General features: G+C 40.9%; 1 protein-coding gene across 1 annotated transcript in view; it reads left to right on the top strand.

Moving 5' to 3' along the window:
- Positions 1-24979, top strand: part of dars1 (aspartyl-tRNA synthetase 1) — an 87994-nt gene that overhangs the window by 14082 nt on the left and 48933 nt on the right. Inside the window, exons 4-9 of the mRNA XM_063048637.1 lie at positions 6875-6932; positions 9519-9611; positions 11481-11583; positions 20133-20235; positions 21193-21270; positions 24788-24847. Coding sequence (XP_062904707.1) covers positions 6875-6932; positions 9519-9611; positions 11481-11583; positions 20133-20235; positions 21193-21270; positions 24788-24847 — 495 coding nt within the window. The remainder of the gene's footprint in view (positions 1-6874; positions 6933-9518; positions 9612-11480; positions 11584-20132; positions 20236-21192; positions 21271-24787; positions 24848-24979) is intronic.

Genomic DNA, 24979 nt, shown 5'->3' on the forward strand with positions numbered 1-24979 from the left:
ATGGACAACGTGGGGGGAGAGGGGGAGAGAGAACAGGAACAACTGATCATTCAGACATGGCTTCACTCACAGACCGACGATATGGCTCACAAGCAGCTTTTGGGCGGGTCCTTGGTGATGTCACCTGAGGTCACCGACTGTGACCCCTCCTCCAGATGCGGTCGATCCTCTGCAGTGAACCCGGCACCCAGGCAAGGGCGGACACACACCGGGTTCCCGCTGATCGTACCTTTCCACCCTGGCCATTGTCTGGTACTTCCCACCGACTCGTGAGAAGCGTACCGCTTCCAGGGTCTCGTTACCTCGGGTGGCGTGTGTGTCTTGCCTTAGCGAACCGGTCCCTTTTTATCCCCCTGCTGGGGTATCGCCTGTCCATCACTTCAAACAGTTCAAGGTTCAAAGGGGGGAGCCGCTCCAGACAGCTCTCTCTCCCCCGTCCCTTCATTATACATCTCCAGACGCTGCTCCATTGTTCCTTATTTCTCCTTCCCCTGAGGGCAGGTGACAGACCACTTGCTGATGTCACTGATGCTAACCCAGGCCAGCAAACATCTTAATTTTTATGTGTATTCTCGTCACACTTCCCCCCTTTAAGGATTTTTACCGGGAGGTAAAAATTACAAACATGAATACATTATTTGATACATACGCAAATATACATCTTTATCAGCTATTTGGCTAACACAGTGAGTTTGAAGCTGTCAACACCTTGACAGACAGTCATCACATTTTCTGTTCCTTTTACACGTGTTATTCATAATCCCTTAGACCAGGCTCCAACTCAGCAAACTTCATAGTGGCCAAAAACACTGATGAATTGCGACCAATGTAACCTCTCATTTGGTTTTGTCCCAGACCACAATAACAAGGGTCGTCCCATTCCGACTCAGTTTTCTCTCGCAAGGGCTTAGTAGGAGGGGGACGGGTATTGACCGCAGAGTTATTGCAAAACTTCCTGCAGTACCCCACCATCTCCAAGAGCCTTCTGAGGGCCCTCTTGTCTGTCGGGGTTGGGAGGTCAGCGATAGCCTGCACTGTAGCTTGCATCGCTGCCAGCTGCCCCTGTGTCACCACAATTCCCAGGTAAGTGACCTTCGTGTGGCCGAATTCATTTTTTTCAAGGTTCACTATCAAACTGGCTTCAGACAGCCGTATTAGATTGCCAATACACACCTCTGTGTTCATCAGCCCTTTAGTCACTGAATTACTCATTATATATGAATGTTCTTTACTAGGCTGCCCTATTGTAACAGACATCACCCAATGTCCCAGTTCTTTGCATTGCCTCGGGACAATCAAACACACGGGTGCGAGTCGTTTAATTACTTCTTCTAAAGATTCGCTTTGTTCGGGGATTAAGGGAGAGACCTTATCAGTAGACCTGGACAAAACAATAGCCTTCTCCCATTTGATCGATCCCATACTAATCTTTTCAAAATGGTTTTTTCCTCTTATCAGGGGGCCCCTAGCTTCATTGATTTCCACGCTAACACCGACTAGGTTTGTTAGCATATCAAAAGCCGGTGACCGTCTCAGTTCGCGTCGGTCATAATCAATAACATTTTTCCCCCTGGGCAGCCGGTAAATCTCTTTCATGATTCCACCAACTGTTTCCTCCAGCACCGCAAAATGTCCACCGGGGGGTACCTCGTGGGCCATGTTAAAAACCTCATCCCCATAACTCTTTTGCACCACCCCCCACTCCTCATCTGCGGATACTGTACTTGATTTCCCTTTCTTCCTTAGCACTTCCTCCTCCGCACAATAGCCTACTAGTTCCCTTGTCAAGGCTGTGTCAGAGAGAGCGGTCTCTGCCAAAACCATCAGCCCCTTGTCTCGCTCCTGCGTCTGCACAAATTCTTTCCTGGCTACTGCTACGTCCGTCCCAGCTCCCTCACTACCTCTTGTCTCACTACACCCCGTCTCATACAAGGTTGGCAGAAACGTTTCAGCTAAATTCATTATCGCGGGCCCGTGATGAACCTGTGAGTCCATGGGCGGGGCCTCAACGCTGGCAGGCTCGACTGTCAATCTCACGACTGGGAACATGATTCCCCCGACGAGGTCATTACCGAGCAAGACTTCCACGCCTTTCATCGGTAATTCGGACCTCACCCCGATCGTGACTAGTCCAGAGACCAGGTTGCTTTGTAAGTGTATCTGGTGCAAAGGGACTGACTCTGTCCCTTCCCCAACACCTTTGACCTCTACCTCCCCAGTCTGGGTCTCTGAGCTAAACTCTAATACACTCTTCAGTATTAGTGACTGACACGCTCCCGTGTCTCTCCAGATCCGCACTGGAACTGGTTTTAACCCCTCCTTCACTGACACCAGTCCGGCCGAGATAAACCTCTCGCGCCCTTCCTGGACTTTTTCAGACCTGTCCTTCCCTAGCGGTTCGCTTAACAGCTCGATACAGCCATTCAACATTGCCGTTTTTCCTTTCCCCGTCTCCTCCCTTGGGGCAAAGCACCTGGACGCAAAGTGTCCGACTTTCCCACAATTATAACAGACGACCCCAGGAGACTTCCTACCAGACTGCTCCCGGTCTACCTTATCCTTTTCACTAGTCCCCAGCTTACTTTCTGACTTTTCCGGCGGACTCTCCCCGCCGTCCTGACTACCCTTCTGGTAGCCTTTACTCGGGGCAAACTTCATTTTATGCGTCAACACATACTCATCCGCTAACTTAGCAGTTGCGGCTAACGTGGCTGCCTCTTTCTCATCTAGGTAGGGTCTCATACCCTCAGGGACACAACCTTTAAACTGCTCAATCAGGATCAGTTGTAGCAGTCTGTCATAATCCCCCTCTACCCCCTTCGAGGCGCACCAACGCTCACAATATGTCTGCATCTCACGGGCAAACTCCAAATACGTGCGGTCCCACTGTTTCCTCGCATTCCGGAACCTCTGCCGGTATGCCTCCGGGACCAACTCATAAATCCTGAGGATGGCCTCTTTCACCACCTCATACCTCTGGGCATCTTCTGCGGACAAAGCTGAGTAAGCTTGTTGGGCTTTCCCTTTCAGTACACTCTGAAGTAAGACAACCCACTTATCCCTCGGCCAGTCCTGACTTATTGCCACTTTTTCGAAGTGGAGGAAGTACTGATCCACGTCGGTATCATCAAATGGGGGAACCAGCCTAACCTCCTGGGTCGCCCGGAACCCTCCACCTTGGTTCGGCACGAGCCCGTGCTCGGCCCTTATCTTTAACTTCTCCAGCTCAAATTCCCTTTCCCTCTGTTTCTCCTCTCTCTTCAACTGTCTGTCCCTCTCTTTCTCTTCGTGTTCTAACTGCCGTACCCGGAACTCGTGCTCGAGTCTCAGTTTTTCAAGCTGTACCTGTACCGCGTCTCCAGCAGGTTTTTCAATAGACACCACCCCCAGCTCACCTTGGGGAAACACACCTTTAGATACATAGTGCTCTACAATAGCTCTGTGTATCTCCTCTCTCCTCATTGTCGACTTCACCTTAGCAAGATTCAACCGTTTGGCCACAGCTATCAATTCCAATTTCCTGGCATCCTCTAATGCCTCCAAGGTCGGCGCCTTTATAAATTCCTCAGCCTCCATTTCTGCTGTTTGTCTTTTCTTTCTTTCGGGAATTTTAACCCAATCAATTTACTCCGTCCCAAATTTAGCGTTCAAAATCCCGGACGAGCCCCCACTTATGTTACGTACCCCGTTACTGGGTTGCCAAACCAGCAGAAATGGATCACTCAGTTGGAGTCTGGAGTACTAGAACTAAGAAAGTTTTATTAAAGAAGCAAGCAACACAGTAATCGAAAGGATAATAAATGCAACAGTTCAGCGATGATAAACACACATGTGCACAGAATTAAGATAACAGCATCAATCAAGCTCTATCGTTGTCTAGGGGTAAATGACCAAATTTCAAAGTGACTCAAAAGTTCAGTCCAGTTTAGTAGTTCAGTTCGCAGTAATCGTTGCCATGGCGATGGACAACGTGGGGGGAGAGAGAGAGAGAACAGGAACAACTGATCATTCAGACATGGCTTCACTCACAGACCGACGATATGGCTCACAAGCAGCTTTTGGGCGGGTCCTTGGTGATGTCACCTGAGGTCACCGACTGTGACCCCTCCTCCAGATGCGGTCGATCCTCTGCAGTGAGCCCGGCACCCAGGCAAGGGCGGACACACACCGGGTTCCTGCTGATCGTACCTTTCCACCCTGGCCGTTGTCTGGTACTTCCCACCGACTCGTGAGAAGCGTACCGCTTCCAGGGTCTCGTTACCTTGGGTGGCGTGTGTGTCTTGCCTTAGCGAACCGGTCCCTTTTTATCCCCCTGCTGGGGTATCGCCTGTCCATCACTTCAAACAGTTCAAGGTTCAAAGGGAGGAGCTGCTCCAGACAGCTCTCTCTCCCCCGTCCCTTCATTACACATCTCCAGACGCTGCTCCATTGTTCCTTATCGCTCCTTCCCCTGAGGGCAGGTGGCAGACCACTTGCTGATGTCACTGATGCTAACCCAGGCCAGCAAACATCTTAATTATTATGTGTATTCTCGTCACACTATACAAAAGAGACAGTGTTGACACGTATTGGTTGTGACAGTAGCAACATGAATAAATATGTAAAAATTATTGAAAAATAGCAAACTTACAGGAGCTTGTTTGACCTTGTTGCATTTAGCAGATGTAGAGGGTGGAAAGGGGGTCCTCAGGAAAATAGTTGAACATGTGGTTGCCTGATTTTATTGCTTTTTTATAAATATCTGATGGTGTTGACAAAAAATTGGGACACATTTTGAGCAACCACAAAATAAGAGTAAATATTGTTGTAAATTCACTGCTTTTAGTTTTAAAGAGGTTTTTCACTCTACTCTTTCATCTGTCATATATATACATCTTAAATGAATTTTTTCACACTTTTTTATCAAATTGAAATGATAATTTCTTGTCTGAGGACAATTGATTTTTTGGGTACTGGGCTATCATATAATCATATAATTTCTAAAATTAAAAATTATATGATGTTGGCCTTCCTAACAAGGGGAGTTGAATATAGGAGCAAAGAGGTCCTTCTGCAGTTGTACAGGGCCCTGGTGAGACCACACCTGGAGTATTGTGTACAGTTTTGGTCTCCAAATTTTGAGGAAGGACATTCTTGCTATTGAGGGAGTGCAGCGTAGGTTCACAAGGTTAATTCTCAGGATGGCGGGACTGTCATAAAAAGGTCGGAGCGACTGGGCTTGTATACACTGGAATTTAGAAGGATGAGAGGGGATCTGATTGAAACATGTAAGATTATTAAGGGATTGGATATGCTAGAGGCAGGAAACATGTTCCCGCTGATGAGTGAGTCCAGAACCAGAGGCCACAGTTTGAGAATAAGGGGTAGGCCATTTAGAACGGATTTGAGGAAAAGCTTTTTCACCCAGAGTGTGGTGGATCTGTGGAATGCTCTGCCTCAGAGGGCAGTGGAGGCCAATTCTCTGGATGCTTTCAAGAATGAGTTAGATAGAGCTCTTAATGATAGCAGAGTCAAGGGATATGGGGAGAAGGCAGGAACGGGGTAGTGATTGTGGATGACTAGCCATGATCACAGTGAATGGCGGTGCTGGCTCAAAGGGCCGAATGGCCTACTTCTGCACCTATTGTCTATAAAACAAACATGAAAAAAACACTGCGTTTCTGCAAAAGACCATCAGATGATCAGCTCTGAGTATTTTAAATAAGAAAATGTTACTCATTTTCTATGGAATTAGCACTTTTCTTAGTGGGACATGTTTTCACTGAAGTCTCAAGAATCAGTGACTGATAAGATACTGTAAAGATATGGTAGAAGGTCTTGTGGTTAGATGAGACTAAAGTGCAACTTTTTGGCCTCAACACTAGTCAATACATGTGGCGTAAATCTAATATTGTGCATCAGCTAGGTAACACCATGCCTACGGTAAAGTGTGGTGGAGGTTGCATACAATGGGGATGCTTTTCAGGGACTTGAAATCTGGTCAGGATTAATGGGAAAATGAATGCTGTTAAATACAGAGAGGTCCTGGATAAAAACCTGCTATAGCCTCTGCCAGAAAGCTTAGACTGGGGAGGAAGTTCGTCTTTCAGCATAACAACAACCCAAAGCACACTGCCAGAGCAACCATGGAGTGACTTGAAATGAAGAAAATGGATGTCCTTGAGTGGCCCAGAGTCCTGACCTTAACCTGATCAAACATCTATGGCAAGACCTCAAAATTGCTGTCTACCACTGCTCCCCAACTAATTTTGCAGGGAGGAATGGGTAAATTGTGTCTATCATGTTTGCAAAGCTAAGAGACTTATAGCAAAAAAGATTACTAGCTATAATAGCTGCAAGAGGTGGTTCAACTGAGTACTGAGCAAATGGGGATGAATACTTCTGAACTGCTGGCATTTCAGGTTTTGTATTTTCAGTTTCTCATGCTTTACAATTGTCCCTTTTTATGGGGAGGGCTCTACTATGAATAAAAATTCTCAGCTAAATACTCATTTAGGTGAACAAAGGTTTGGGGCTGAATATTTTTACAAGGCACTGTATATGTAAAGTTACTGTATGTAATAGCTTCTTATAAACTTCATAGTAAGTTGCAATAGTGATAGAAGTTCCTGTGAAGAATAACAAAGGCCTTCTTAAATGTATCAATACAATTGTTTAAAATTTGTGGCGGTAGAATGCCATTTGCTTTACAGATGAAATTGCTATAATCAAATTATCATCTATACTGGGGTACCCAACCTGGAATCCAGGGACCCCTTGTTTAATGGTATTGGTCCATGACATAAAAAAGGCTGGGAACCCCTGATCTATAGAATATTTATCGTTCACGATATATATAAGCCTCCAGTATACTAAACATGGTTTCCCTTTTTAGGACTTTGCTAAGGACAGATATGGAACTCTTCCAATGATCCAATCACAAGAAAAACTGGGTGAGTTTAATAATTTAAAAAAAGACTTGCATATTATGCAAACAACAAGAAAAGTACTAAAGAATACTTTTCTTTTAAAGAATCTTAAGTTAAAGTCTGGCTCGATAGTTTCAAAAAGAAACTCTAAATTCGAGTGCTTTCTTCGAGCTAACAGATGCTATTGCACCAGCTAAAATGTCAGAAACAAAAACTAAATAAATACGTTAATTGTTTTCAGAGACACAAGAAAAAAGTCCCAAAACTGTGATTATATTACTATTTCGCTTTATTTTCTAAAGCCAAGGGTTTTATAATACAGGTTGAGTACCCCTTTATCCGAAATTGCTTGGGGCCGGAAGTGTTTCAGATTTCGGATTTTTGGGGATTTTGGAATATACTGTGTAATGAGATAGCTTGGGATCGCCATCATTTCTGACTCTGAATTTATATGCGACTGGTAAGAAGTCTTTATCTTACACTTGTTCATCATACATTTGTACTTAACAGTAACAATTATTACATACCATTAATATAATGAAAATATAATGTGTGCATGGTAACAAAAGCAGCACGGCAGCATCAGGAAAATATCTGGATCGGCTGTTGAACAACAACAAACAACGGCAGGCTTTTAATCTCCACCTCCAATGCTGTATTTTGATTAAAAGGTTACAGTACGTTGTATTTGTACTTTACTTTTTTTTTCGGTTTATGTAGGTGTTAACTAACCGGCAACAATGAATATCAATCAAGACAGGTTATATAAAAACAACCAAACATTTATTAAACACGGATAAATAATTTTAAAAAATGAAAACCTTAACTGGAAGTTAACCACTATGCGGCCGTTCAACAAATCGTCATTCGGCACTGGTTCTTAAAGCGTTAAATGCGAAAACTGTTCTTAAAGCGGTAAAGTCAGATACAGTTCTTAAAATGGTAAATTCGAAGGTCCAACAGATTTATACATTCAATTGGGAGAGACTTCTCTAGAGAAGGATTTCTTCATAGACGCGACTTTCCTGCTGGTTCTGTCCAAAGGATTCACGGTGGAGGAAATAAACGGCTTAAAACAACTGACCTTAATTTCTAGGGAGCACCTTGCATGAACTTCCTTTCTCTTTTGTCAAGAGTTATCTTTAATGCAGGTCGCTACTCCTTCAACGAAGACTCAATAAGGTCGATCCTTTATTAAACTACCGAACATTCCTGACTTCTCTTAATCCTTCATATCCTGTACTTCGATAAAGTCTTCACTCTCCAATACTGCTGGAAAAAGGTACATCAACACATCGAGCAAAAATTGCCAGTCCAGCACTATTGTACGTTGCAACAGAACGTAACACTCCATTTTAAGAGAAGAAACTGCGTCATAAAATAAATACGCAACAGAAACGGAGACACAAACACACGTTCTAGCTGGAAAACTAAAAACTAACTGTGTCATCTGAGGTCTTCCCTTATATACCCGTGGTGAACATGTCATCACGTGACCTCACATCGGCAGGAAAATTACCTCAGGTGACCTCCAAAAGACCATTACATCATTCTCACAAAAAAAAATCACAGATCTCCTTGAGGCACGTAACAGTAGGGTATAAAACCAAACAGTATTGTAGGCTCGTTCTTTGTTAGATTTTCATCAGCGATGATCTTCACAAATTTATCAATGAATTTCTTTGCTGCTTTGTGATCAGCAAATTCTTTATCTTTAAAACCTTTAAAAATTTAATGCCATTCTGTTTCTTAAATTTCTGTAACCAACCTTCTGAATATTCACAATTAGCGTCAAATTTCAGTTTTTCTTTGTAGATCTTTGTTTGTTTCATTATCCGCATGCCATTAAGCGGCATATGCTCACTGACACTGCCGAATTCATTCTTTCAATACATGATTGAGATTTTTTTTTTGCTTTAGGCAGTGTTTTCTATTTTTTCATTAACTTCATTACATATGTGATGTCACTTCTGATAACTGTCTGTGATGTGCAGAGACCTGTACATTGCCTGCGATTTTCCACTTGTGACACCATGTCAGCGCTCAAAAAAACTTCAGATTTTGTAACTTCAGATAATGGGTACTCAACCTGTATAGGAAAAAATAATAAGAGTCCTATGATGCAAGATTAAATGATGGAAATTCAACTTCCTTTATGAGGGTGCTGAGATTCTTTCTCTCTTCTCTTCTCCCCCCAAATCCTCATATTGAGAAAGAATGATCTGGAAGCTGTGTGTAAGCAGCCTAAACAGACTGCATGTTTTGCTTTCTCATCTGTATATCACAGTAATTTGATCTTGGAGATAACACACTATTTTCGGAGCTAACACTAAAACAGTGTTGCAACACACACCAATGCTGGAGGAACTCAGCAAGCCAGGCAGCATCTATGGAAGAGAGTACAGTCGACATTTTGGGCTGAAACCCTTCATCAAGTCCTGATGAAGGATTTCGGCCGGAAATATCGACTGTTTACTGTCTTCCATAGATGTTGCCTGACCTGCTGAGTTCCTCCAGCATTTTGTGTGTGCTGCTTTGGATTTCCAGTATCTGCAGATTTTTTTTTTTGTGTTTGTGATACTAAAACGGTGATACCTTCTTTATGTAAAGACCGAGTGTTGGTTCATGTGAAAAATCTGACAGAAGATAAAGCCAACCAGATGGTCTGGCTGCGTTCCAGGGTCCACACCAGCAGAGCAAAAGGTAAGAATGATGCACAACAGTATTGACTTGTCTTTCCCTTTTATACTTGGTCAACAGGAAACAGCTTTCTGGGGGGTAGAAGTTTCTCATGATAAGAATAAGGCTTTTGGAAGAGCTTACTTCAGCCTTACAAACAAATTGGACAACAAGTCCTGAACTTTTTGAAGATAAAATAGAAAGCACATACAAAATTAATTTGCAAACTACTTGACTGATTAACAGTAGTGCTTTCATTCTGTGAATGGGAGCCCAATAGCAAAAAGTAGATATTATAAAACTGGTTAAACAGCATGTGGAGTATTGAATGCAATTCTGGTTGCCGCATTATAGAAAGGATGTTTAGGTCTTGGAGAGAATGTAGTGGAGGTTTACCAGGATGCTACCTGGATTCGAGGGTGTGTACAATTAGGAGAAGTTGGACAAACTTGGGTTGTTTTCTGTGGAGCAGCGGAAGCTGGGGGGAGACTTACTAGAAATTTATAACATTATGAAAGATATAGGTAGGACAGACAGCTGGTATCTTTATCCCAGAGTCAAAATGCTTAATACTAGATGGCATTTAAGGTGAGGGGGGGGGATTTCAAAGGAGATGTGCATTGCAAATGTTTGTACACATGAGTGATGGGTGCCTGGAATGTGCTGCCAAGGTGGGTGGTGGAGATCGGTAGGAGTTACAGAGCACTACAACACAATAAAACAGGCTCTTTGGCCCATCTAGGTCATGCTGTCCTTGTTTTCTGCCTAGACCCATCAACCTGCACCTGGATCATAGCCCTCTATCCCTCTGTCATCCATGCATCTATCCAAACCACTGCTGCGGTCAAGTCCTGAACTTAACCCAGTATACTGAGGATGGCTTTGATATGCGACAAATTACAGGGGCTGTATTTGTTGACTTAACAGCAGCATACGATGCTGTGAATCACAGAGGCCTTCTACTGAAATTCTGCTTCTCTTTCCTCAAAGCCCCTCTATATGTTAGATCTGGCTTTACTCCATGCACTTCACTGCTCTATTGCTCCATGTCCCATCCCCCTTGCAAATTAGTTTAAACCCTCCCGAACCATGCTAGCAAACCTACCTGCAAGGATATTGCTCCCCCTCGAGTTCAGGTGCAACCCATCCAATCTGTACAGGCCCCACCTTCCCCAGAAGAGATCCCAATGATCCAAAAATCTAAAACCCTGCCCCCTGTACCAACTCCTCAGCCACGCATTTAACTGCCATCTCCTCCCATTCTTACCATCACGTAGCACTGGCAGCAATCCTGAGAATGCCACCCTTGAGGTCCTGTTCTTCAGCCTTCTGCCTAGTTCCCGAAACTCACACTTCAGGACCTCATCCCTCTTCCTGCCTTTGTCATTGGTGCCAACATGTATCACGACTTCTGGTTGCTTTCCCTCTCATACCAGGATGTCGTGCACCCAGTCAGAGACATCCCGGACCCTGGCACCCGGGAGGCAACAAACCATGCTGGTGTCCTTCTCACATCCACAAAATCTCCTGTCTGCTCCCCTGACTATAGGGCCTCCAATGACAACAGCTCTCCTCTTCCCCGTCCCACCCTTCTGACCCACATTTTGTTAAAATCATTTTGGCAAGCTAGGAGTCAAGAATTATTTTGCCACAAAGTGAATAATTTGGAGTTAGTCTTTCTGGAAATTTTAGCTAATTAATTTGGTCTGTGAGATTCTGATAGATAACCTTTTCATTTGATGTGTATAGATAGAAATGTTTTTCTGCACCTGTTTCTGTCCAGCTTTAAAGGAAAGCTATGAATAACAAAAAGCTGTGACTAAGAAACAAAGGAGTGTGTCAAGGGATCTTGTGTTATGTAGCACTCAATGCACACTATTTTTATCTCCACAGGGAAGCAATGCTTTTTAGTTCTACGTCAGCAGCAGTTTAACATCCAAGGACTTGTAGCTGTGGGAGACCATGTGAGCAAACAGATGGTCAAATTTGCTGCTAAGTGAGTTCAGAATCACATCCTGTTTGAAGTACAAATATGAGAAAGTACATTATAGGGTTACTTTGTTGGCATGGTTCTGATAAATTAATGTACAGTTCCTAAATGCCATTGTTTTGATGTTCAAGCTGTAAAGGAATATTAGAAGTATAAAAATTATTCAAACCTAGTCCATTCTGAAAATTCAAACTAAAACTAATCTGGTATTTTCTGAAAGAATGTCCTCAGAATCACGTTTAAAATCACTGTCATATGTTGTGAAATTTGTTGATATGTGGCAGCAGCACATTGCAATACACAATAAAATCTGTAATTTACAGTAATATGCATTTATTAAGAAAATTTAAATAAATGTAAAAAGAATAAAAAAGGATTAAAGTAGTGTTCATGGGTTCAGTGTCCATTCAGAAATCTGTTGGCAGAGGAGAAGGAACTGTTCCTGAATCGTTGAGTGTGTGTCTTTAGGCTCCTGTACCTCCTCCCTGATGGTAGCAATGGGATGGTAGCATGTTCTGGGTAATGGGGGGGGGGGCCATAATGATGGATGCCACCTTCTTGAGACATCACTCCTTAAAGATGTCCTGGATGCTAGGGAGACTAGTGCCCATGATGGAGCTGACTGAGTTCACAACTTTCTACTGCTTTTTCTGATCCTGTGCAGTGCCCTCCACTCCCATACCAAATGGTGATGCAGCCAGATAGATTGTTATGGTATATCTGTAGAAATTTGCGAGTTTCTTTGGTGACATATTAAACCTCCTCAAACTCCTAATGAAATATGGCTGCTGTCGTGCCTTCTTTGTAACGGTATCAATATGCTGAGCCCAGGACAGATCCTTAGAAATGTTGACACCAAGGAACTTGAAATTGTTCACCCCTTTCATTACTGATCGTTCAATGAGGACCGGTGTGTGTGACTTCATCTTACCCTTTCTGAAGTCCACAGTCAGTTTACTGACATTGAGTGCGAAGTTGCTGCTGCGACACCACTCAGTGAGCTGATCTACCTCACTCCTGTATGTCTTCTCACTGCCATCTGAAATTCCTGATGTAAACAAAATTATGAAACCCATAGATTGGATTGGCAGACAACTACAAAGAGGAAAAGATTGCTTAGTAACACTATTTAAGGGATGGGAGAAATAGAGGGAATTTGAGGAAGAAATTTTTCACCAACGTGGTAGTTTTAATTGGGGAAACAATGCCTGAAGTGGAGGCAGAGATATTTGCAACATTTAAGATGTCTGGAGATGACCAAGACATAGATGGCTATGTGCACAGTACTGGAATATGGATTTTGATGGTTTGCATGAATCTGGTGGGCCTAAGAGCCTGTATTCATTTATTATTCTCTGACAACAACCTGAAAGTGGAAACACAAGTAAATAGAGTGGTATAGAAGGCATTCGGTATAGAAGGCATTCGGTATGCTGGTCTTCATCATTAGGGGCATAGTGTGTAAGAGTCAGGAAATCGTGCTGCAGTTGTATGAAACTCAGTCAAGCCACTCTTGAAGTACTGTGTGCAGTACTGATTGCCACATTACAGAAAGGATGTGGAGAGGATGCAGAAGAGATTTACCAAGATGCTACCTGGTTTAGAGGGCATTACCAATACCCTGTAATGTTGATTCCCCTATTTCTAAATAGGGAGCAAATTCACAAATTGAGGTACAAAGGGATTCGGGAGTCCTCATGTAGGATTCCTTAAATGTTAACTTGCAGGTTGAGTCAGTAGTAATGAAGGCAAATGCAATTTTAGCATTCATTTCAGGAGCACTAGAATATAAAGGCAAGGATGTAATTCTAACATTTTATAAGGCAGTGGTCAGACCACATTTGAAATATTGTGAACAGTTTTGAACCTCATATCTAAGAAAGGATATGCTGGCATTGGAGAAGGTTTACAGGATTTCCACGCCCCAGGGCCCTGTCTTTTACTGTGTTTAAACTGCCCTAGTTTTACTTCCCAAAATGCATTGCCTTGCACTTGCTTGTGTTGTATTCCATCTGCCATTTGTTTGCCCACTTTCTTGGTTGGTCTAAATCCTGTGGTAACCCTTAGACAAACTTCACTGTCCACTGCACTACTAATTTTAGTGTGAACAACATAAACTTACTATTCATGCCACTAATTCCTTGTCTAAATCATTGATATATAAAACAAACGATAAGGGACGCAGACTCAGCACTGGTCCATGTGGCATGTCACCGATCACAGGCCTCCGGTCTGATAAACAAACTTACACTGCCACCCTCTGTCTCCTGTGGCTAGAAAAATTACAATCTTATCACATCAAATCTCCCCCACATTCCCCTGTCTCTCTCACCATTGCTTTTTCCCTCCCTCATCTGCTTTCACTATTGTCTGCTGCTCTCTCTGCCTGCCTCCAAATCTGTCCTTTATGACTGAGGTTGCTGGCTAGTCTGCCAATGTTTTCCCTCAGAGGTTGTTGATTAGAGTCACTGATCGAAACCAATATGAGCAAGAACTAGTTGATTTTTTTTTCCCCTGCATTCAGGATTTTGGTGATTGTGACTATACAACTATTGTGACTATACAACGGGGTATGACCACTGAAATTTTGGAATCCTACTTGTATACTTATTTGAAGAAATTGATGGTAAAAGATAAAGGGAAAAAAAAACTAGAGGTTAGCACTGTTTTAGGTAGCTCTTTCAAGAAATTTGTGCAGTTTAGGACTCTTTTTAAATAAATGCTTGTCTATATTAATATAGTGTTAAAATATATTTTCAGGATACTTTGAATCAAATTCTAAAGACCTAATTTTTAAATAATTTAAATTTTTCTTAGATTTTTAGCCATTTTTTCTTAAAGAACCAACATCTGATTGTGCAATTGTTTGGCTCTGGTGTTTAAAATAGATATCCTGGCGGATGTTTTTGTAAGGATGATTACGGGTTGCAGGTCATTAATGGACTTTGTAAACTTAAGTGATTACTCTACTGCAGACTTTTTTCACAGCTGTCTCAGCTTGATTGTGTTAAACTGATATGCCTGGTCTAACAGGCGAGACAGGAAGTTCATTTGCACCTGCCTCGGTTTGAAATGTTCTGTTACCCTTCACGGTACTTTTGTGTGGGAGTGTGATCACAGATTCAACTGGAGGGTGCTAGTTAGGAAAATATGTCCATATCCTTATTATGTATGCACTGCCTGCTCATGCAAATATGTATTGATTTCATATTTTCTTAATTATCCTAATAATTTTAAAGTTTTCTTTCAATATAAAAAGACTTATGATTGTAGCTATTTCTAGTAGGACTCTACATTGCATAAACACTAACTTTTATGTAGTTTGGTAGTGACAGTAACACACAAAATACTGGAGAAGCTCAGCAGGTCAGGCAGCATCTATGTAAAAGAGTAAACAGTCAACGTTTCGTGCTGAGAACCTTTCATCAGAACTTGTTTTAGTTAGCTTTTAAAAACCATCTAGGATATTGAAGGTGTATTGTAGCCATAGAACATAAGAGCAGGGAGGTTTTGGTAAAAGTGTATACAATCCGAGTTAAAATACAACGAGCACTAAAGGAAAAAAAGTCTACAGTAAAGTAATCACAGATAATAAGTTCTGGATACCATATTATAGGAAAGATGCGATTGTACTGGAAAGAATGCAGAAGAGGTGAATGAGAATGTTACACAGAATGGGATATTACAAACTACAAGGAAACCTAAAAGAATCTGGGCATGTTAATTTTGAACAGGCTTATTAAGGGAAATTTAATTGTAGTGTATAAAATGTGAAGGGCCCAGATAGGCATATGTCTTTAATCAGAGGGCTCAGAAGCCAAGGAGCATAGAGTAATTGATGGAAAGATTAGATGAGAGATGTGGAAATACTTCTTTCACTGAGAGGGTGCTAGGAATCCACAACTCATTGCCTGAAATGCTTAAGGCACCGGCCTGCATTTATTTAGAGATACTGCACAGAACAGACCCTTCTGGCCCTTGGAGCCATGCCAGTAACCCCGATTTAGTCCTAGTGTAATCATGGGACGATTTACAGTGATCAATTCATCTACTAACTCTATGTGGTGAGAAACCAGAGCACCCGGAGGAAACCCGTGTGGTCATGGAGCGGGTAGGGCATAGCGGGTAGGGCATACAAACTGCTCCGTGATTCACCAGAATTGAACTCCGCCCTGACCTGTAATGGTGTTGCACTAGCTGATACGCTACCATAGTGCTGGAAGGTACCAATAGGCTGTTTCATTTCCTTTTGACAACCAAGGGCATGATGCTGCTGAAATCAGGAAAGTTAATCTAATTTCGATGTTTATTGCTAACGGATAAAGTATATCAAATATCAAGGGCTTTGGTGAACTGTATGTAGAATACTGCATACAGCATTGATCTTTTTAGGAAGGATGTAATTATATTGGAAGCAGGACAGAAAAGATTTACTAGACTAATATATGAATGGGTAGCTTGTACATTGAGGAAAGATTAAATGGGCAAGGCTTGTATTGGCTGGAGTTGACGGGTTTGATTGAAACAAGAGTCTTGATAAGGGTGATTGATGTAGAGAGACTTCCCTTGAGTGAGAGAATCTCGGGAAAGAAGGGGTTGTCTATTTAAGACAGATGAGGTGAAGCAAAGGAAGTGAAAGTTTACTGTTGTTTTGATGGGAATGCAGAGTTGGGTTACTGTCAGCTCAATATGATCTTTTTAACAGGCATGAGGGACCAAATGAACAAGGCTACAAAGACATATTACTTCAGGCCATGGTGTCTGAACTGACTGTGATCCCAATTTAAATTGCTCATCTGTCTGCATGTGGTCGATACTTCTCACTTCCCTGTCTGATCATGTGTTTGTCTAAATGCATCTTAAACATTACTGTATTATTGTATCTGGTTCCACTGCCTCTTTGGCAGTGCATTTTAGGCACCTACCACTCAATGTTAAAAGCTTACCACATACATCTCCTTTAAACTTACCCCCTCTCATCCGGGGGGGTGGCGTGGTAAACTTTCTACCCTGTTGGCCCCTTGTAATTTCATATATGTCTGTCAAGTTGTTTCCCAGCCTCCATTTCATGTCTGTCCAACTTTTCCTTGTAGCTAATGCACCCCATTCCAAGAAACATCCTGGTTAACCTCTTCTGCACTGTCTTCAAAGCATTCATCTCCTTCCTATAGTATGGCAGCCAGAACTGTACATGATATTTCAAATGTAGACTAACCAAGGTTTTGTACAACTGCAACGTGACTTTCTGACATTTATACTCAATATTCTGACTGAGGAAGACATGTACGCCAACCACTTTCTTTACCACCTTACTTACCACGTGCAGAGAGCTATGGACCTGCACCCCAATCTCCCTCTGTACAACATTCCTGAGGCTACTTCTATTTATGTGTTGCACTTCCATATAGTTGAGAATGGAGATATAGTCAGTTGAATGGGAATAATTGTGGAGCCTGCGCCTGCACTGAGTTATTTAATTGACCACCACCATTGGAAGTAGCAGGATCTGATTTGTTATGGAATTGCACAGACAAGTAACATGTCTGTTGTATGCTGTTTGTGTTATCTATCATGCAAGTTGTCTTGTACTGTAGCTTCACCAGATTAATCCCTCATGCTGAGATGTGTCTGTTGCTGCTGCTGCACTCTTCATTGGAAGCAGGGTTGCTCTGCTGGTTTGTTAGTGATAGTATGTGTTACAGCTTGTGCTTAAATAAATTCTGCTGCTGATGACCTACAGTGCTTTATGCAACCCTATCCCTGGACTTCTAGATTTATTTAGCATGAAGGTAGTATGATATATACAGTGTGATAAAGTGTATTTTCACTGAGACAAAAAGGATTTTATCTCCACAAAGTCTATGGGGGTCACTCACACTGGTGCTGTCTTAGACAGAAGTGTTTGTCTTCAGCACATTAGTTGTTCTTAGTCTTTGTTCATTTGTCGTTTTTTTGTAAATTCTATTGTTTTTCTGTGAACGCCTGAAAGAAAATGAATCTCAGGGTAGTATATGGTAACATACATGCGCTTTCAAAATAAATTTACCAAATAAGCATATAACAATTACAGCATGGAAACAGGCCATCTCGGCCCTTCTAGTCCGTGCCGAACTCTTACTCCCACCTAGTCCCACCAACCTGCACTCAGCCCATAACCCTCCATTCCTTTCCTGCCCTTTACTTTGAACTTCAGTGAAGAAAATATCAAGTTAGCAAACCATCTTGTTGATACGCTTATCATCAGCCACATATCCAATCTAGCATTTATGTCTTTTAACACTGGGCCAACTTGGTCAGTAATGATGCCACTTAACTACTCTTGGTAATGGGCATTGAGATGCCTTCCTCACCCTACTCACCCTGTCCTGTCCCATCCCACCCAGCTAGCTCTCCTAGAATATTTTCTTTGCTTTTGCCACTCTTGGTGCTTACTTCACAGTCGAGTTTATTTCCTGAAATACATGTATGTACAGATGCAATAAAAAGCTTATTTGCAGTATATCACAGACACATCATCAGATACACAACAATCATAAGGAAAACTATTTCTACAAGGAAGAACACATTTATGACAAATCGATCAAAGTCACAGTGCTGCTGTGTTGAGGTGGTAATTAGGCTTGTACAGGTTGCTTGAAGAGCCGAATGAAAGGAAATAGCTGTTCTTGAATCTGGTGGTGTAGGGCCTCAGCTTTTGTACTTCCTGCGCAATGGTAGCTGCAAGAAGATGGCATGGCCTGGATAATGGTGGTAGATCTCCCCTTCCTGAGGCAGCGCCTCACGTGGATACTTCCAGTGGTGGGGAAGAACGTATTGGGCTGGGTCCACTACTCTCCGCAGCTTTTGGTGTTCCTCCACGTTTCAGATTGTCATACCAGGATACAGCGTAATCAGTCAAGGTACATAATGAAACTCCACCTTCTACAAAAGTGAAGGTACTGGTGTACCCTCCTTGTGATTACATCCACGTGCTGGGTCCAGGTCAGACCATGAAGTGTCACCAAGTGGTGTTCTACATGGAATAAAATGAATTCCTTGGCTATCGAAGAATGATTGGTGGTAATCAGCAAACGATTCCCTGCCCAAGCAGAATCAGAATCCGAATCAGATTTATTATCACCAGCATGTGTCGTGAACAATGCGATACATGATATTATAGAAAGAAAGTAGATAAATTACAGTACGTATACTTATGCATAATAAATAGATTGAAAATGGTGCCGAAACAGAAGTAATATATATTTTTAAAAAGTGAGATAGTGTTTATGGGTTCAATAGCTATTTAGAAATGGCATGACGGAGGAGGAGAAGCTGTTCTTGAATCAGTGAGTGTGTGCATTCAGGCTTCTGTACCTTCTTCCTGATGGTAGCAATGAGAAGAGGACGTGTCCTGGTTGATGGGGGTCCTTAATAATGAACATCGCCTTTCTGAGACACTGTTCCTTGAAGATGTGTCAATACTACGGAGGCTGGTACCCAAGATGGAGCTGACTAATTTTTTAACTTTCTGTAGCTTCTTTCAGTTCTGTGCAGTCGGCCCTACCCATACCAGGCAGTGATGCAGCCAGTCAGAAAGCTATCCATGGAACAATATAGAAGCATAGCATGATACTATGAGATCCAGTGTTGTTATTGAAAACTTCCAGGGAAGTTTCCTCCTGACTGTATACCTCTTGTGTTGCTGCCTCTGTTGGGTCCATCCTGCTGGTGGAACAGGACCTAGCCACGGATTCATTTGAAGGTGTTTGGCATATTGACTGTAAGTTAGGATTTGTGGGTATGACTATATCGAGACGTTGCTGATGACCGCTGTCCCAGTTTTGGCACAAGCCCCCAGATGTTGGTAAGGAGGTTTTTTTTTAGGTTTACAGATCAGGTTTTGCCATTGTCATTTCCACTGCCCGGGTCCCTTCCAAGTAATCCATCCAGTTCTGTTTCTTTGTGGCTTTCTAGCTTTGTCCCAGTTTGGATGAAAGATTTTTCATTCCACTGACAATACCTAAGAGGGCCCAGGAAGAGCTAATGATATTCCCAACAATTCACAGTTGGCCTCACAAGTATGTGGATCAACAGAGAGTTAATAGATAAAAATTACTTAATTTGCTTTCACTTTTCTTTTAATCATTCCATGCCAGTGATGTCACTAACCCTAATGGCTTTTGTTGGTAGAGCCTATATGTGCATTCTTTTGTGTACACAGTCACTTTCTCTCTGTTCATCCATCCTGGGATACTGCATTCACAACTTTGCCACTGGCTGTCTCAGATCCACAAGTTATTCCACAATGCTGTAATTATTAAATGAACAATGCAGGAAAGAATGTTTATTTTGGAAAAAAAGTGCAAAAGTATCTGAAATAAAGATTGATTAGATCATTTTAATGTGCTTGAATGACAAAAAATTATATACATACCATTGTTTAATTTTTTTGCATTTGGTTAGTCATAATCTGACAAAATGGTACTGAAGTATTTCAATTATTTTGTAAAGCTGTCTTTCATAAAACAGCTTATAGAATGGAAATACTTACTTATTTCATACTATTTTATGTGTAGCATTAGCAAAGAGAGTATTGTGGATGTGGAAGGTTATGTTCGGAAGGTGGACCAGAAAATAGAGAGCTGTTCCCAGCGTGATGTTGAGCTCCATATTGTCAAAGTAAGTAGCTTCTAAAGCTATAGGATGTGTTACATATGCTGAGTTAACTGCTGAATAATAATGCAGCTTGATGTGGTGATGACCTTAAAAATACATTTTTTGATGATTTTTTTTGTTACTTCCTTAAGCATCCAAATAACAATTCAATGAAAAGTGGGCAGCATCTGTGATAAGACAAATAATTAATAATTGTCATGCAAGTTCATTGACCTGCATATTGGGCGGGCGGAAAAAGAGTACCATGGGAACTGTACTTGGTTTGTCAAGAAGAAAAGGTATGGGAACTAGTTGAAGTGTCTTTCTTGTGTTGTTAACTATAGTAGAGGGGAAATCACAATTGAAGAACACGTCTGTGGGAAATCTACTCGTTGGTGTAGATATGAAGGAGACAGAGGGACTAGAAAAATGCAATAGAATCTTTACAGGAGGTGGATTTGGAGAAAGTATACTCAGGATGCCTGTGTTAGTCTGTAATGGATATTTGGCACAATATGTCCCAGAAATAAAGAGATACAGAAAGGGAAGGACACAAAGGATATATGAGGAAGTAAATCACATGAAGTTGATAGTAGAATTGAAATTTGCAGCAGAAGTATTAAATTTTTGGAGTTCTGCATGAATACAGGCAAAAACAGCATTACAGTCATCAATATATTGTAAAATGTTTTGAGGTAGTAATCCAAATTGGACTAAAATAGGACTTTAATGTGCTGTTTTAATTAATATACTCTACATTGAACCAACCATCCCAGTGTTTTCTGTATTGCTTCAAAAAATCTATGCTAGTTAATGTTCTTCTTTCTATAATATATATTTGGGAACCACACGTCTACTTAAAGTACAAATTCAATTTACTACACCTGAGATCTTTTAGTGGTAAAGTTATCCCAGTGTATGGTTCTGTCCATCCTGTCATGTTGTTACTATCCTAAGAATTATGGCATCATTTGCTTTCAGATCTTTGTTGTAAGTGCAGCTGAACCACGCCTTCCTTTGCAGCTGGATGATGCAATACGACCCGAGGCGGGTGATGAGGTGAGTTAGATAATTTCATGCTTACAAGATATCATTGCTGTACTTTGTTTCAATATTGTTTAAAGCATAACAAATACATTGCATATAGATTAAAATGTCAAATTCTATTAGTTCCTTCAGTAGTTTGTTAGATTTAAGTATTTGAACAGAACTGAATGTCTACAAAAATTAATGCAGACAGATCACATCACTGGTGTAAAAATCATGGGATGCATACTTTGCATCCCCTCTATTTAGTCAAGATGTATAAACTTACACAAGGTGCAGATGGATGTTTTCAGTCAATCATTACCAAATTCGTAGTTGATGTAAAGAATTTCAATTTATTGTTCAAAGAATCCTGTCAGTTCATCCAGTCATATCTTCCTAGAGTATGAAATTTCAGTTTTATCTTCCTCTTGGCCTTTTCATTGTTTTATTGAAGCATTAGTTAAGGCATTATGCTTTATTGTGTTGTGCCATTGTCACATTTACATATCCCAAGATAGCTCTCTGAAATGGTAAATTTATTCCAAATGTTAATAGAAAAAGATAACCAGTGTGATCCTACTTTTCAGCACGTCCATACCTCTTGACATTTTAAGTACTCTCTAAATGTAATGTGATTTTGTACCATATTTTCAAGCAAATATTTCTAGCTTCCAATGTTTTATGGGAAAACCAAATTGTTTCCTGCTCTCTCCAATCATTCCATCAAGAACCCTGCTAATGAAAATACTTATTTTGCGCAGCCCCCTTACAATTGTAAACACTTGAATTGCTTCTCCTCAGTTTACTCTACTCCAAAGAAAATCTATTCCAAAGAAAACATTCTTTTCCTCAAATCTGCAATTTTCAGGTACTGATAGCATCCTTTTTTTTTCTGTCCTCTTCCCAGCACAATTCTATCTTTTATCTGAAAATGAAGAAGAAGAAAAGAAAATGCTGGAAATCTTAGTATAAGGGTAGCCATATCTCCTATAAGGCTGACGATTTGTATTTCCCTTCACAGACTTGTCTAGTCTATTGGACATTCTATTTTTAGTTGTTTTTTATATCAATTTCAACCTCCATTTCACCATTTTTGCTCTTGTGTGTTTTCTCTCTAACTACCAGCATTAATCAATCAATCTATATTGAAAAAGTTCAAGATGAATTTATTATTGAAGTACATATATGTCACCATATACATCCCTGAGATTCATTTTCTTGCGGGCATACTCAATAAATCCAATATCCATAATAGAATTAATGAGAGACTGCACCAACAGGGTGGACAACCAGTGTTCAAAAGATGACAAACTGTGCAAATACAAAAAGAAAGGGGAAAAAAGAAATAATAATTAATAAGCAATACATATTGAAGACACGAGTTGAAGAGTCCTTAAAAATGAGTCCATTGGTTGTGGGAATACTTCATTGTTGGGGCAAGTGAAGTTATTCCCCACTATTTCAAGAGCCTGATGGTTGAAGAGTAATAACTGTTCCTGAACCTGGTGGTGCAAGTCCTGAGGCTCCTGTACCTTCTTCCTGATGGCAACAGTGAGAAGAGGGCATTACCTGGGTGGTGGGGGTCCCTGATGATGGATGCTGCTTTCTTGAAAGGGTGCTCTGTGTAGATGTGCTTATTGGTAGGGAGGGATGCACTGGGCCATATCAACTACTTTTTGTAGGATTTTCCATTCAAAGGCATTGAAATTTCCATACCAGGTCGTGATGCAACCAGTCCATATACTCTCCACTATGCATCTATAGAAGTTTGTCAGAATGTTAGGTGTCGTGCCAAATTTTCACAAACTCTTAAGGAAGTAGGGGCACTGCTGTGCTTTCTTTGTAATTGCACTTCCGTGCTGTGCCTCTGAAATAATACCAAGGGATTTAAAGTTGTTGACCTTTTCCATCTTCAACCTCTGATAAGGATTGGCTCTTGAACCTACAGTTTCCACCTCTTGAAGTCAATCATCAACTCCTTGGTCTTGCTGACACTGTGTAAGAGGCCAGTATTGTGGCACTACTCAGCCATATTTTCAATCTCCTTCCTATATGCTGATTCACCACCACCTTTAACTTGGCCTGCTGCAGTGGTGTCATCAGCAAACTGAGATATGGCATTGGAGCTCTACTTAGCCACACAGTCGTATGTGTAAAGCTGGTAGAGCAGGGGTTTAAGCACAGACCCTTCTGGTGGCAGATAGATTAAGGTATCACCATGGCAACCCTGACCTCACTCTTTCACATATATTCCCTATCGTTTCATCCTATCTGCACTCTCTGCAATTTAGAACTCAATTGCTTTCTCACTTTCCCAATTCCCATTAACTTTCTTTTTCCAAAAGTGTTACATGACCTGAGCGTTCTCAGTAATTGCTGTTTTTATCTCATCTTTTCTCTGTTGTGGTCACTGGGACTAGATCATTTTAAAAATGACTTAAAATAGCTATATAATTTTATTACATTTGAAAGTCACACCCAAAAGTATCTTAATACAGTAATATAATTTAGTCTTCACCCGGATAAGATAGTTCGATTGTTCTCACGGAGATTGACACCGTGTTAATTAGAATTTGTTCTAATATTAGATCCTTAAGGAGCAAATTAAATTGGGCATTATTTTTAATTGCATTTTACCTGTAAATTTATGATGAATACATTTTTGAACAGTTATGATTTACTGCTTTTATAACTGATCTATTTGGTGTGTTAATTTTGACTTTATGTGAAAATTGAAGGTGATGATGACAGCTAATTCTCATGGAGAATTGGCAGGGAAGCTTATTAAAGATAGATAATCATTGCCTGCTGGAAGAGCACTTCAAAGAATTCCTCAATTGAACCTCCATTCTCCAATAATATTACCAACAATTCTTCACTGATATATAAATGAAAATTGGTTTTGGAGCTCCAGATAAAATATGCTTATTGATGTCTTCAAGTATTTTTCTGTTTTTATTGAAAAATAAAAATCTCAGATTCAAAGTAATAAAAATAATATTCCTCTCCATAAATAATCAAGACAAATGAAGGCCTGTGGGACAGTGTATCTAGTGAGCTGGAGAAACTTAATTTAAACTCTTAAAAATGCAGCTGTATGTGGTCAATTAAAAAAAACAAAACGTTGATGTATTTAAGATAAAGGCATTGTATATTACAGAACCCTGATAAGATGCAGATTGTTGTTGAAACAGTAATAGCTTTTCCTGTTCACCATATTAAATGCAGGAAATAGATTAGATGATTCCTTGGTCATTATTATTGTCCTGTTTATGCACTGGACTAATGGCTAAGGTCTTTGATCATAACTCTAATACTAATCAATTCATTTCAATGGGTAACAACAGGAAGGTCAACATCAATAGCTTTCGTCAAACTTTAACAAATTGGGGTTGGCCAAATTTTGCATGTTAATTTACTGATTTTGTTGTGTAGTTTTTAAATATTGGGACTAGGGAGAAAGAATTATCCCTTTCTGAAGGCATAAGATTAAGCTACTAGTATTCAATGTTGATTATTTGATATATGTTCTAATTTTTCTATAAAGGAAGGACGGGCCACTGTCAACCAAGATACAAGACTTGATAATCGAATAATTGATCTAAGGGTAAGCTACATTGTGTATTGTTCACCAGCCGCCTTAACATTTGCTTCACCAATAATAATCCTTATTCTTTCTTGCTGCATTTAATTTTAGTTGCCTATCATTTGTCCAGGTTTCTTCCTCACCACATTGGTC

Source organism: Mobula hypostoma, chromosome 5 (assembly GCF_963921235.1).
Source record: "Mobula hypostoma chromosome 5, sMobHyp1.1, whole genome shotgun sequence".
NCBI lineage: Eukaryota > Metazoa > Chordata > Chondrichthyes > Myliobatiformes > Myliobatidae > Mobula > Mobula hypostoma.